The 16,068-nt window shown below is 42.2% G+C and overlaps 1 protein-coding gene across 1 annotated transcript in view; it reads left to right on the top strand.

Moving 5' to 3' along the window:
* FAM241A (family with sequence similarity 241 member A) overlaps positions 1–10,587 on the top strand; it is a 32,069-nt gene extending 21,482 nt beyond the window's left edge. The window contains exon 2 of the mRNA XM_039542354.1: positions 6,685–10,587. Coding sequence (XP_039398288.1) covers positions 6,685–6,930 — 246 coding nt within the window. The 3' untranslated portion in view covers positions 6,931–10,587. The remainder of the gene's footprint in view (positions 1–6,684) is intronic.
* Positions 10,588–16,068: the final 5,481 nt, after the last annotated feature.

Here is a 16,068-nt window from a genome sequence, read left to right as displayed (position 1 = left end):
AAAATAAATGTTAATTGTTACATTTAGTTATGTAGATTTACTACAAATCATTTTAAAAGGTTATTCGTAAATACAGTAAAGGGTATCATCCATCCATGTTGACAGTTCGGTGAACAATACTACAGAAGCCAGCTTCCCCATTGGAAAATATGGGTGACCAAAAATCTAAGCTGTTGTATGTTTAGAAAAAAATTGGAGGGTCCCATTCTCCCTTATGTAGGAATAGCCCTGTATGTGTGTAAACTTGGCAAGTTTCAACTCACAGAGTTTCATTTTCCTGTCAGTGAAAAGGGAAGAGAGGAAAGGGTTCCATCTCTCTCCCCACAACAGGGTCCTACAGCAATTGTTGAGGAGGGTTGCCCAGGGCCTGGGCATTCAGGCGGAGAAGGTAGTGGAGGATGCAGATCCAATGGTGGATATCCTCACTCCTTCTGGACTGGCATATATTGCCCTACCCCTCATAAAGACCATTGCTGACACCACAAAAACCTCATGGCAGACCCCGGCTTCATTGCCCCCTACGCCTAAGCACCATGAAAGATGTTATTTTGTGCCATCCCGGGGCTTATGAGCACTTGTATACCCATCCTCCACCAGATTCCTTGGTCGTGGACGCTGCTAACCAACGTGAGTGCCAAGGCTACCAACCCCCCTCTCCCCCCCGCCCAAAAGAATCGGGAGGCAAAACGACTCGACCTTTTTGGTAGAAAAATCTACTCCACTGGCAGCTTGCAGCTCTGTATTTCTAATCAGCAGGCCATTATCAGCAGGTACTGCTACAATGCATGCAGGGCAATGTCAGTTTGCAGAGCTGCTGCCACAGGACTCCCATACTGAAATCTCGGCCCTGGTGGAGGAGGGCAAGCTCATTTCCCGAGCTTCACTGCAGGCCGCTCTGGACAGGGCTGATGCGGCCACTCGGCCACCCACGTCTACTGGGATTGCCATGAGAAGGAGCTCCTGGCTCCAAGTATCAGGTCTACCAAACAAGGTCCAGCAGACCAGGATCTCCCCTTTGAGGGTGTGACTCCGTTTTCCAAAAAGATGGATAAAGGGCTACATAGCCTAAAAGCCTCAAGTGCCACCTTCAAATCGCTGGGCCTCCACAACCCTGCCATGCAGTGGAGGCATTTTAGGCTGCAGCCTCCTCCGCGGTTCTGCCAACCGCAGAACCAGCAAAATGGCTCAAGAAGGAGAAACAGGAGCAGCAGGAAGAGGCTGCACCCATCCTCGGGCCAGGGCTCTGGCCCGTCTGAACCTTCATCTGGCCAGAAGCAGGCCTTTTGAAGGTGCGAATGAGGACGGCACACCAGAACTTGGACTGGATCCAACCCGCCTAAACGTCTCATCCCTACTATCCCCTTTCTATCCCGTGTGGGCCCGTATCACATCGGACCGCTGGGTGCTTCGCACGGTAGAAAGGAGATTCTCCCTCCAGTTCTCTGCCCTTCCACCCATCTTCCCCGTCTCTCTTCAGGGACCCTTCTCACAAGCATCTCTTCATACAGGAGGTGCACTCACTCCTATCACTAGGAGCAGTTGAAGAGGTTGCTCAGGAGCTGAAAGGCAAGGGCTTCTGTTCTCGGTATTTCCTAATACCATAAGCCAAAGGTGGGCTCAGGCCCATCCTAGACCTGTGAGAGCTCAACAAGTTCACGAGGAAACTGAAGTTCCACATGGTCTCTTTGGCCTCCATCATCCCTTCCTTGCATCCAAGGAACTAGTATGCTGCCCTCGACTTGAAGGATGCATACTTTCATATAGCTATTACACTTTCCCACAGAAGGTATCTCAGGTGTGTGGTGAGCAACAAACACTACCAGGTCACAGTCCTCCGGTTCGGCCTGTCAGTGGTCCCGTGTGTGTTTACCAAGTGTATAGCAATCGTGGCCACCTTCCTACGCATATGCCAGGTACAGGTGTTCCCGTTCCTCAACCACTGGCTGATCAAGGGCCACTCCAGGGGTCAAGTGGAGGCACAAGTCTACTTCATAAGAACAATGTTTAATTAACTGGGCCTTAACCTGAACATAGGGAAATTGACTCTGTCCCCTGTTCAGTGGATAGAGTTCATGGGGGCAGTGCTGGCCTCAACACACACCAGGGCATACCTCCCGGAAGCAAAATTTCAGGCCCTAGGCAACATCATTCGAAGTCTCAGGCAGTTTCCCCCACCACAGCAAGGAATTGCCTGAAACTTCTAAGACATGTTGCCTCTTGTACCTATGTGGTGCAACATACCAGGCTCAGACTCCAGCCTCTCCAATTGTGGCTAGCCTCGGTGTATTGGCCAGCTAAGGACAGTTTGGACAGGGTCGTGATTCTGCCTCGCCTGGTCCTCGACTCCCTTCAGTGGTGGCTTGACCCGCAGGTAGTGTATGCATGGGTCCCTTCACCGGTCCTCAGCTGTCCCTCTCGCTAGTGACAGACGCTTCAGCCTTGGGCTGGGGAGCACTTCTGAGACACCTCAGGACACGAGGTCTCAGGTGGAACTCGCTCTCCACATCAATATCAGAGAGCTGAGTGCTGTGCGCCTGGCATGCCAGACTTTCCGAGTCCACTTGTCAAGCATTACCAGCAGATCGAGAGAAGTGATTATTCCCCTCTATTCAGCACTGGTGAGGCCACACCTGGAGTATTATGTCCAGTTTTGGTCCCTCCACTACAGAAGGATTGTGGACAAATTGGAGAGAGTCCAGTGGAGGGCAATGAAAACAATTAGGGGGCTGGGCCACATGACTTACGAGGAGAGGCTGAGGGAACTTGGGTTCTGTAGTCTGCAGAAGAGAAGAGTGAGGGGTGATTTGATAGCAGCCTTCAACTACCTGAAGTGGGGTTCTAAACAGAATGGAGCTAGGCTGTTCTCAGTGGTGGCAAATGACAGAACAAGAAGCAATGGTCTCAAGTTGCAGTGGGGAGGTCTAGGTTGGATATTAGGAAACAATATTTCACTAAGAGAGTGGTGAAGCACTGGAATAGGTTACCTAGGGAGGTGGTGGAATCTCCATCCTTAGAGGTTTTTAAGGCCCAGCTTGACAAAGCCCTGGCTGGAATGATTTAGTTGCTGGTTTGAGCAGGGGATTGGACTAGATGACCTCCTGAGGTCTCTTCCAACCTTAACATTCTATGTGTATCAGTCATGATAGACAACACCACGGCGGTGTTCTATATCAACAAATGGGTGCACACTCCTTTCCCCTGTGCCAGGAAGCCCTCATGCTGTGGGACCTTTGTGTAGCTCATTTGATACTCCTGCAAGCGTTGTACCTCCCAGGAGTATAGAATGAGTTGACGGACTGTCTCAACAGATCTTTTCACGGGCACGAGTGATCCCTATGCCCAGACATCGCCAACTCCATCTTCCAATGGTGGGGCTTTCCCCAGATGGGCCTGTTCGCCACACAACAAAACTGGAAGTGCTAGTAGTTTTGCTCCTTCCTGAATCACAGTCCGGGCTCCATCACGAACACGTTCCTCCTTCCATGGGGAGGCCGTTTCCTATATGTGTTTCCCTCCATCCCTCTCATTCACAAGGTGCTCCTCAAGATACGGAGGGAAGAGGCTTCAATGATATTGATAGCTCCAGCCTAGCCCCGTCAACACTAGTACACATCTCTCCTGGAAATGTCTGTGGAAGCCCCAGTTACCTTGCCACTCCTCCCGGACTTAATAACTCAGGATCACAGCCATCTCCAGCACCTGAACCTCGAGTTGTTGCACCTCACAGCGTGGAAACTTCATCTCTGAACCCCACAGAGCTCTCCTGGTCGGACCCAGTTAGACAAGTCCTCCTTGGCAATAGGAAACCCTCCACCAGGGCTACCTACCTTGCCAAGTGGAAGAGATTCTCAGTCTGGTTGGCGCAGCATCACTTGTCCCCGATGCTCACCTCTATACCACTCATACTGGACTACTTTCTCCATCTCAAGCACATCTTTGTCCATGTCGTCAATAAGGGTTCACTTGGCTGCCCTCTCTGCCTTCCATCCAGGCTGAGAGGGCCGGTCGGTGTTTGCTAACTCCTATGGTCAGCCGTTTCCTGAAAGGTCTCATCTGGAAACTGACTCCAACCTGGGACCTCAATCTGGTCCTTTCCAAATTGATGGGTCTGCCCTTTGAACCGCTGGTGACGTGTTCCCTGCTCTACCTGTCATACAAGGTGGCACTTCTGGTAGCGATAACCTCAGCCAGGAGGGTATATGAGCTCAAGGCCCTAACATCAGAGCCCCCTTACACCATGTTCTACAAGGATAGGGTTCAACTCAGGCCACATCCAGCTTTTCTCCCGAAGGTTGTCTCCCAGCTTCACATCAACCAGGACATCTTCCTCCCTATGTTCTATCCTAAGCTGCACTTGAGCGGCAGATAGCAGAGGCTTTGCTCATTGGAGGTCCGCAGTGCGCTAACCTTTTTACACTGAAAGAACTAAACTGTTTAAGAAGTCCATTCAACTGTTTGTGGCTGTGGTAGACAGGATGAAGGGTCTTCCAGTCTCCTCCCAACAAATTTCCTCGTTGATTACGTCCTGCATCTGTGAATGCTATAACCTGGCAAAGGTGCCTGCCCCTCCGACCACAGTGCACTCCACTAGGGCACAAGCTTCTTTAGCTGCATTTCTGACGCAAGTCCCGACCCAGGAAATATGCAGAGCAGCAACGTGTTCCTCCATACATACTTTCACCATGTATTATGCGATTACCCAGCAGGCCAGACCACAAAGGCCTGAATCATGAATAAGGGTCTAAAACAGTGACAGATAATCTAAGTGTTTGAAAGTTCATTTTTGAACAAAGATAATATACACTCACTAACTCTGCAGTCCTACAACAAACATAATTTAAATGATTATGCAGTATTAGTGAAGAAAAATGTGCCATCTATGTTTTATGGCTGGTAATCTGTTTTCAGTTTTACCAGATTAAGAATCTCATTTTGAAAGTTACTGTAATATCTGTGGCAGATTATAAAGTATCAGAAAAATGGGACACATTTATTCTACCATACTAAACATACCATACAATGAAGGCCTTTGTTCTAGTTTTAATGTGCATCAGTATCTATTTTTTATTAGAGATTCAAATGTACAGATTAATAGACTATTGTATTTATTCATTGTTCTGATGTAATATGGATAATTCATGTGATAATAAAAATGTACAAGACATGTAAGACAAAAGTAGAACTAAAATATTGAACCTCTGGGTATGTTTTCCCTGCCTGTCTCTTTCTGAGATAAAGTCTAGAAGCTCAAAACAAATAATTTTGTGATCTGGCAAGTAGGAAAATGAATTTTACACACACGAACCTGTAGAACTGCAATGGACTGTTACAAATGTTTGGTCTCTCTTCATTACTGTTCCTACTTTTGCTACAGCACTCCTACAACCAAGCTTTCATTCCATATGAAGGTTCTCCATGTGACCTAATATCTAGTTTGGGAAAAGCTTAGACTGTTGGATTGTCTTTTGTTGTTTGTTGTTGTCATGAGTACAGTGCTTTATACTAATGGGAATTCAGCATTTTAAAATGATAGGTTATCAGATTCTGTAATGGGGACCAGATCCCACTATCAGTTACCCAGGTAGTCTCTGTCAGGAAGCCCATTACTATCTGCTGTAACCACCGGAAATAGAAGGATTTCTACCCTTAGATATAATTGAAGCTGCAGTTAGAAATCAGCTTTGGAATATAAATCCAGACTTGACACAGTACTCCCTCTTCCAGAAACTTTGCTTTATGATGAACACTTAGTAACTATAATTAGGGTTTACAACCAGCCTATTGTTTGGAAATATTGATTTGTTGACTAAAATATTGATGAGTAGCTTCTTTTATGCTGTGATTGCCTTTTCTGATGCTTCCATTAGTAGCATGTGCCTGAGCTACTTTATCATCTTGAAAGTGTGCTCATTGAACATGAAATTCACCCCTCTTCACTCAAATCCCAAGTATTTAGGTTTTGCACAATTAATTTCATGGAGCTGTCCCAGCTCTGCAGCTGCTGTTCTAACCCATGTGATAAAATGGTGACTTCTGGCCCTCTATGGTTCTTGTACAATGGTGTTTGTACCACTGGGTCTGCATAAGTGAAGATCTAGTTGCCCCCCTCCAATCTGTCCCATTTGGAGTTAGTGTGGAGCCCCTTTTAATGGTACAAAGGTTCCCTGGTACCACTGCTCCACCTGTGATTTTCCTAAACCCCTTTTGCTGCCTACCCCTACCTCCAGAAATACTGGGAGGTTTCCACAACTTCTTGTACCATGTCTTCACACTAGGATGAATTTCAGCTTTCCCTGTTGCTAGCCTCGCCCATTTTCTTCCCTGGCCATCTTTCAATAATACAAATCCCTTCAGTTTCTTTGTCTTGTGCAAAATACGTAATGGTTTGTAGTCTGCTCGTAGAGGTTATTCATGTAGGTTCAGTGGTTCTAAAGTCTTACTGGCAATGACTTTTCAATGAATCCACTGTATTCATTATTGACTGTGTTAAAATATGTAACTCATATCAGGTACTGAATTTAATGAGTTCCTTTTTACATATACTTTTGATATTTTTTCTAATTCTTGAAAGTAGAAACAGACGAGATGTTTGTAAATTGCAAGAGACAGTAATAATAGTATCGTATATATATATCTATATTATATATGTCCAAACTATTTCCTGATTTTGTTTTCTATCTGCAGGTCCAGCAAGAACAAAGAAATCACACTGTAGAGCCTGTTATAGATGACTGTAAAAAGATGGGGACTCTCTTTGGTGAACTAAACAAAAGGCTTATCAGCATAGGCTTCACGAGGATGTATTTTGGAGAACGGATTGTGGAACCTGTAATAATCATATTCTTCTGGGTTATGCTTTGGTTCCTTGGCTTACAAGCTCTTGGACTCGTTGCTGTTCTGTGCCTTGTCATTATTTACGTGCAACAGTAGAGTATGGTGAATGGCCTGTTGGATAACATATTACAACCATATCACCTGTCAATGGATTTGTGTGTTTAAGCAAAGAACACCGGCATATTAAAAGCTGCAGTTTTCCAAATCATGCTACACATTACATTTGTGAGGTTTCTACATTCAGACTAAAATTACATACGCATTTTTAAGGAAGTCAACAGTCCTAGCACATCTCCAAAGGGAATGAAAAGGATATACTCCTAATAATGGTACTGTCCAAAGTAACTTACTCTTTTGAAGGGCTTGTCAACACAGTAAGTTAGTACACGGAAAGCCAGAGTGTGAATCTACTGCACACTAGCGTGTCAAATGCTAACTCAGTGTGGACAAGCCCTGAGTGAGGGTATGTGAGCCATTGCAGCCTTGAGGGCTCAGTTCTAGGTTGTCTTTTTATTAAATGTGGTATAAAAACACCTCCATCTGAATGGGGTCAGCCTCTCTTCTGTGGTGTGGCTGATATTTTGAAATGACACTTGCATGTGTAGTGGAAATTCCTCTCTTTGTTTTGAAGAGTACACATAACCATGAGATTTATGTTCTGTTATCTTTACATTGTTCTCCTGTAAGCTTTTTGAAAGCTGGACCCATAAATCTGTTAACTAAATAAAAATGTGTTCCTCCACTGGCTTGCATGTGTGTGCGCACACATTCGTTTGTTACTGTAATGCTAGGCCTACATTAGAAAAGGGTTGTCAGTCTAGCTATACCGACATAACTGTACCAGCAAATCCTCCTCTGGTAGGCTTAGCTTATGCTAGCAAAAAAGTACTGTTGCCAGTATAATTGTGTCTACCCTAAGGCTTTTGCCAATATATAATTGTCAGAAAAAAAAATCACACCTCTAACTGACTTTGCTGTGCTGGCAACGTTTCTAGTGTAGACCAGGCCTAGGTCTACTTATGTGTGCTTGGCTGTGGCCATTAATGCCTTTTTTTAAATATCAAAACAGTTCTCTTCGAGGAAATAATTTGGGGACTTTACAAATAAATATAAATCCCCACCCCTGCAACTACTATTCCAGCTACTGTGCTTGAATACTGACCACAGCCCCTCTACACATCATATGCAGGAGGGTTGTATTACTAGTATTAAATGTGGATCTATCAACTTTGATGATGATTCTGATTTACTGCAGTCTGGGCCCAATCCTAACTTAGATGCAAGCTTTGCTTGTGCAAGCACAGCAGACGCAGGCCCTAATGTAAGATATGAGCAATTACGCAAGTAAGATAAGTATAGATAGATTTCAACTGCAGTCTTACTCAGGAATTTTTGGTGTTTGATTTGGAAATATATCATCTTAGAGATTCATGTTGTAAGCTGAAATATCAGAGAATAAGATATAATATTGTATAGAGTTTTAAAATAAATCTGTAAAATCCACTTTGATAATGTAGGATCCAATCCTGAGAAGTGCTGAGCAGAGGAAAGGCCAGAGAAAATCTTCACTAAATAGGCTAACAATTTAGCACCTCTCAAAACTGTATTTATTTTAAATACAGAATTGACCCTATCGTATGCATTTTTTCATTTCCATTTGTTTAAATAAAGCAGTTTACAATTTAAGATGTAAGCATTTGAAATGCTACTTTCCTTTTGTTTTTGCAAACATTTTTGGATGGACGAACCTTAACCTTGTGTAGTTTTTAGTTATTTACAAACTGTAGGCTTCATCCAAAGACCATTGAACTCAATGAAAACAATCCCTATTGCCCCAATCCTTAAGTTAACTAGGTCCTTAGGAAGATTCTTATGTCCACATGGAGTCCTGTTGGATTCCATGGCCTGCACACATTGATCCAGTTGCAGGGCCGATGGAGCCATTCCTTGTAAACTTTTCCAGCCATTGAAATCAATTACTATTTGTGGTTTTAAGCACTAAGGCCCCAATCCTACAATACTTTATGCATATGTTTACCTCTATAAGTAGCCCCACTGCATTAATGAGACTGTTTGCATGTGGGAAGTTAAGCTCAACTGTAAGTGTGTGTCGACTGGGCCCAGGTTAAAAAACGTATCCGTCTGTACATGAGTAAAATAAGTATACTGATGACATGGAAATACTGTACATCGTAATATATTCATAGATGTGCTTTACTCAAACATTGCTGGAAGTCTGGATTTCCAAAAGCTAAGCATGAATACAATTTGAATTTAATGGCAGGAGCTCTCGACCCACAAGTGCCTAAGGATACATATTTAAAAATTCTTTTAAAAATAATGTAATATACATAGTATGTTTGTGTATTGTTTATGTATAGTTGTGGTTTTGTCTGTGTATCTATATATGTATATATGGGCTGTATTACAAAATGTGCTTATTTTTTACACGTCATGCCTTTTTCCTCCCATACAAGTTATTATTCAGGACATTTCATCCACACTCTTTTGCCTCGTAGAGAAAAGGTCAGTGTCTTGTAGGATAGTCCCTGTTGCTGAGACTCTGTGCACACAGACTATGTGTTGTGATGCAGAATACACTGATTTCCTGAAATGAAAGGAAACCTTCCATTGTTTTGGAACTTAAGGAATAGCTGGCCAAAGGTGAGGCTGCTTGGTCACAGGTACAGAAATGAAGTAGGGAAGACAATGTAGTTATCTGCATATAATTTGTTGTCTGTGCATGTTAATGATCACAAAGAACATGCATATAATCATCCCAACAGCTCTCCTTCCCACACGTCATGCAACACACATTCATAAAAGGTGGTTCTTTACACTTGATTTTAGTTCAAAAGGAGTGTCAGCTGTGTCTGTCCTCTTTTGAAGAAGACTATATCCTGCCCTATAAGTCTTTCATATCTGCATTTTTATGACCCTAAAAAAACCTAACAAGCCCCCACACAAAAGTATTTTATACAGGATTGTCTGCCTTTATTATCTATATGTTACAGCATTTCCCTGCCCTGTTTTTGTTTTGTTGTTTTGTTGTTGTTTTTATTTTTGAGAGTGTACTGAGGAAGACGTTCTATTATATTGAAAATTGGTTTTAAATGAGCAATATAACGGAACAAAGATGTGTATCAAAAGAAAATGTATTGTCAAATTGTGAGAAAATGTATGAGCAGCCTTTGCATTGCTTCTTCCCCCCACCCCACCCCCAAACTACAGTTTGAAGTCACTGGGAGTTTTGGACTTGCAAAGAATGCAGAATAGAGTCCCTACTCCAGAAATAAAGGGTGAATGTAAATTTTGTTTGGATACAAGGGGTATAGTCTCATGCTGAAAATCATTAACATGAATACAGACGACTGTCAGTCTCTCTCTCTAGTTCTAATTACATGTCTATGTATGTTTGTATACAATGATTGTATAAAAGAATTACATCACCCAAATTGACATTAAATAATGAAATATGTAATCCTTATTGGTCTTTGGGGCAGATGATAAGATTTCTGTAGAACTATTACTGTGTCTCCAAAAGAGCCTTCAGATGCATAAATGTTTGAATTACTATGTACAGTAAGGAAACTGCACATACAGCAAAGCTGGTGGAACCTCATTTGTACTGAAAATTGACACATTGAAACTGTCCATAAGGGGAAAAATGTTGTTTCCTGGAGATATTTGTGTGAAATAAGTCTTATTGAAAGCACTTTGTTACTCTTTCTAATAAAATGTATTCTGTCCTCACATGAATTTGTTTTTCCCCTTTGTGGTGTTCTCTCTTACATTTGGAAGCAGCAAACTGATTAATAAAATGTATCTGATATGTCTTGATAATCCACTGATTTCAACTGAATTTAATATTATTGTAAATCAGCTATGGAAGAGTACACAAGTGCTCATCAGTGGACTGTAGCAGCTGTTGGTAACTGCATACAGCATCACATAACTATATGTCAAAGAATATAAACTCTCATTCCAAAAACCTGTGTAGTCTCGTTACAGCATCAGTGTCTGGAGGGTTTTCTGGTTAAGAGTGCAACCTGTGGAGGAACTAGATTCGGTCAGTAGCATGAGAGATACTTAATAAGCCCATAATCTGTAGACCTCTAAATAGACATTTTTGTTTAACGCTCGTGAATAATACACAGCCCAAGACATACCAAAGTGGATCCACTTCAAACAGTTCGTTCTCTCTCATTTCTCATTCCTCAACCCAGAAGTTGTTTGATTTCAGGCCATTCCAAAAAAATGCACGTCTCTACCAGTGGTTCTCAACCAGAGGGTATGCATAGTCGATGGGTAGGCAGAGATTTTACAAGGGGTACAGCAACTCACCCTAGATATTTACCTAGTTTACAAAAGGCTACATAAAAAGCACTAGTGAAGTCAGTATAAACTAAAATTTCATATACACAATGCCTTGTTTATACTGCTCTATATACTATACATTGAAATGTAAGTGCAATTTTTGAATAGTTTCAAAAGGGAGGGGCTTAGAAATACTCTAATCCGTCTGGTTATTTCTAATGCACTTCTATACTTGGTGTCTATTGTAAGGTAATAAAGGTGGAAGAGTTCATGTTTCACCACAATACTCTGAAAATCCAACCCTTCCTTTCTGTCTCAATGATGAAAATACTTGTTCACACCCTACTAATTTCCCATCTTGATTATTGCAACTTCTCTCTTATCTGGCCTCCTTGACTCCCCTTTTGACAGTCTCTCCAGAGCTTATGTTCCTCACTCTTCTATCAGGCCATATCACTAGTTCCCTCTTGCTTACCACACCAGTTGTAAACTTCCTATTTCCCTGCACAAGTCTGTCTCAGCCTTCCTCTTGGATCTCATTTGTTAGCTCCTTTGCTCCATCAACGACAGCCTCATCACCACCTTCTTTCCTTCACCTGTTCCCAGCTTTGTGTCTTCTCCATGCTACTTCATATACATAGAACAACCTGATGCAAGTTCCACAGACGCTAATTTTACTGTTTCCATTGTCTTCTCTGCTCTAGCTTTATACCAGAGAGGCATATGGAAGAGAAGCCTTCTTACAAAAAGAACTGAAGTCCTCATTTCTTAGTGTGTTTATCTTGTCTGTGTCTGCCTTCTAGGGTGCAAACTCCATGGGGCAGGAACTGTATTCATTTGTGTCTTGGACAACCCTGATTACATTTTTGGTGCTTAGCAAATTAATGCTGTCAGCTGCAGTGTTTAAAAATGTTTTATGAAGTGCTTGCAAAATATTTCCTCAGAGTGAAGAAAGTGAAGGAATAGAATCATCTGTCCAAGGGAAAGTTGTTTTAGAAGGTTAAAATATTTTGGGTCAATGGGAGAGAATACCTTTCTGGTGAGGCAGTTGCTGACCTATGTCCAGCTGCAAATGAATTAGCTGCTTTCCAATCCACCACCAGCTACCAAAGCTAATGGGGAGAAAGGACGATCTCACCCTACAAGACCCAAGGAATCAATGAGGTCTGTTTTAGCAAGATGCTGATGGCAGCTTGAGGTGGAGGGGCATGGAAGAGGGAGGATTGCCTCTCCGCTGTCCAGGAATTGGTCCAACGACATTAAAGGGAGATAGAGGGAGAATTAATACAGGATTGAATGCAGGATCTAGGATTTGTTAATCCTAGACTATGCTAATCCTGTTCCATTAATCTTGTATTTTGCTTTCTATCCTGGGTGTGAGAACAACCAAGTGGTGTTATTGCTGGTCTTTGCTTCCCAGTTTGTGCCCAAAACAATCACTATTTGCAAGAAATTTGTGTGTCTGCCTTTCTAACCTGTCTTTCTGTGTCCTCTGTCAAGGTACTTTAAATATACCCATTACTGTGCATCTATTTTAAAGCATTAACAAAGATTGAGCTATTCTCCCAAACCTCATTTTTAGGAGCTGGAGTATCATTTGTGCAAGGAGCCAAGTTCATCACTGGGAAACTGCTGTTGGCTTCCCAGCAAGGGAAAGAACTGATTATTTCAGTATGACTGTAGCAGTTTGGGCTTCATAGAGGACATAGTAGGGTGGTGAAGAACTGGAATGGGTTACCTAGGGAGGTGGTGGAATCTCCTTCCTTAGAGGTTTTTAAGGTCAGGCTTGACAAAGCCCTGGCTGGGATGATTTAGTTGGGTTTGGTCCTGCTTTGAGCAGGGGGTTGGACTAGATGACCTCCTGAGGTCTCTTCCAACCCTGAGATTCTATGACTTCTGAGAGTACTATGGAGAAGAGCCTGTTGGAGCCATACGAATATTCCAGGACAGGAGGTGGACATCAGCCTTCCTAAATTCATTTACAAAGACTACCTGCTTGGGATAATTATTTCTGCTTTTTAGTAAATCTGTATTCTTTTTCTCACAAAAAAAAAAAACCCAGCTTGTCTCAAAACAAGTCTCAAAACAACACAGCCCTGCCTCCCTCATGTACTTGCAACAAAGGAAAATATAACGGGTAACAGTTTCAAAAAAAATGTTAGGAGCCAAAGTCCCATTTTCAAAAGAGACAAGCACTCAGGAATCGTGGGGCTCAGCTACACGAACATTTAGTCTGGGGCGAGCGGAGGTGTGGATCTAACCTACACTAGCCTGCCATGGTCTAACTGTCCATCCTGCTGGCTCACACTGATAGCTTGTTAATGCATGAACTGTTAACATGTGCCAGCAAGGTCCACACAGACAGACTGGGAGAAGCTAATGTGAGGAAGATTCATGCCTCAGTTTGCCACAAACTAAATGTTTATGTAGATAAGCCCTTTGTCTTGCTGACTTTCTGTGAGACTCGAGCTCCCACTGGCCCAAGTTACTTTTGAAAATGGAATTTTAAGCTCCTAAATCACTTACATTTTTGAAAATTTTATCCAAGTGAAGCTAAATCAACGGCTTCATATCTCTTTAAAAATCTATAGAATCTTGATCCTAAAAGAACACTACTTCCCCCTCCAAATTACTAATTCTCAAAGAGTAGGAAAATACAGGCAGTGTTTAAGGAGCACTGGTGCAGGTTACAGTAAAGCATTCTGGCATAGCTATCTTAATGCTATCTTATGTCACACACTAAAACGAGTTCTCCAACATTTCCTTTACAGTCACTTTGTGTATCTATGCATCTTGTAAAAGACCTCGCTAGAGCTGACATCAGCCAAGTACTTGCTTTCCTCAGGCATTTCAGCCCTTTAAGCTCAGGACTCTATGTACCTCCTCCCCAGCTGATCTTATTTTGGCTGTAGGCAGCTGAACTCCACAAAATGGGCCTGCTTTTCCCTAAAGAGAGTGGAAATATAGTTCTAGCAAACTGCATTCTTTTCCTGGTCTTAATAGGATTAGTAAAAGCATATGATGATGATAACATTTTTCAGTAAGAATAAACCTTTCTCTGCCCTAAAGCTTGAACTTATTTCAATAAATATCTTCTACAATTACACTGTTGCTGGAAAAAAGATTTAACAGCCTTGATTCTATTACCTATCTCTGATTTCTAGCCCTCTATTTATTTATGCTAAGTGGTGCTGTTCAGTGTCACCCAACATAATTAAATATTATTCTAAGTTGTTTGTTAATCATGATTCAGAAATTTCAACAATCAGAAAGGTAAAAAGGAAACTATTTGGCTCTGTTGCATTTTCAGTGAAGCGATACCTAATGCCTCATGCTTGGTTGATTCTTATTCCATCTATTCAAAAACCAAACACAAGTTACTGCTAACTGACCCCTTTGTTATCTTAACCTTTAAATCGCTCCCTTATTTTTCCTGTCTTGTGCAGTAGCCATCACCATTCAGTCCACTCTACACTTGTAACAGCTACTGTCTTGGGGAATTCAATTCCCATATAGGGGCTGGATTTGTCATGGTTATAGCACAGTTGAATAAGGCAGCGGAGGCAGGATTGTATCATAATTTAAGTCCTAAACTGTGCTTCAGCATTGGACTTTATCATTTTTCTGTCCTGTCTACAATGCAAGTCTTAGGCAGGTTTTACCTGTCTTGCATGAATTCTGTGTTATAAGCATGTGATGGTTAGTGTAAACAGGACCTTAAAACAATAAGAACTTCTTTGTGTATTGATTGCCATCTGCAGTTTCCCGTAAGACTGAGCAATGTATCATAATGGCTTTTTTTTTTTTTTGCAGGAATCAGCAGCAAATAAGCTACAAAATACTTCACTAATCCTTCACTAATCATTACACTCTGCTGCTCTATTCTTAAATTTCTTTCAGGAAACTTAATTCTCTGTTATTAGAACCTTCATTTAGATGTCAAAGTTGGTAATATTGTATCTTTAGTGTTAAATAAGGTTGCTCTTGTCTCACACACAGGCAGGATGATACTTTCTCTGAAAGCTGCTTTAATGCCTCCTTATCGCCTTTCCCACTATTCTCTGGGAATACAGACTGTGGAGGAAAATTACTTCAGCTCTCCTTCAATAGAAGTCAATCACTTTCACCACCAGCTTCTGGTAGTGCTCATTATGTTCTCCTCTGTAAAAGCCCCAGATTTCTCAGGGGGAAACTCAGAAAGCATTCCACTTAGAATCAGGTCTGTGTATGTACAGTTATATACTCTGTGTATTTTATGTGCTTTATTACTGCTATTTAAAAACTAATTTTTGAAAACATTAGTATTTGTTTGAGTTCATCCCCTGCTGCTTATTTCCCATATACAGTCACAGGACCACATTCATCCCTGGTGGAACTCCTCAGAGGCCTATAGCATTTTCTGCTGAGAATGAATTTGGCCCATAGCTGTAGCTGCTACTCAGGCAAAACTCCCAGGGTCAAATTCAACCCTTAGTAGAAACAGCATAATTCTATCTATTGCCTTTATTGGAGCTGCTGATAGTTAAACCTAACAGAATCTGGCCTTGTCCTTGAGTAAGAATTTATCCTGATTAAGTTAGGTCCAGACACTGTTTGTTACATTTATGACGCTCTCTGCAGCAACCAGTTGTGCAGTCACAAACACAGCCGTATGACTTTAGACTGCCACAGGAGCTGATAAGAAACCAGGGTCCTAATGACTAATGCTTTACAAATTTTTCCATTAAGTATTGGCATTCAGTGTCGGAAATTTCCACTCTCGCCTCACTTGACACAGCTTGTGCTTTCATTACCATATTCCTGGCATTTTGTATACACAGGGGACAGGTTTGAGAAGGGCTGACGTTTGCTCTCTGAGTAATGTGCACCTGGCTCCAAAGCAGCCCTGGATGCATGGGCATTCTAGGGTGGGCAGAG

The sequence above is a fragment of the Mauremys reevesii genome, linkage group 5 (genome assembly GCF_016161935.1).
Source record: "Mauremys reevesii isolate NIE-2019 linkage group 5, ASM1616193v1, whole genome shotgun sequence".
Lineage (NCBI taxonomy): Eukaryota > Metazoa > Chordata > Testudines > Geoemydidae > Mauremys > Mauremys reevesii.
This window is presented reverse-complemented; position numbering and strand designations above follow the sequence as displayed.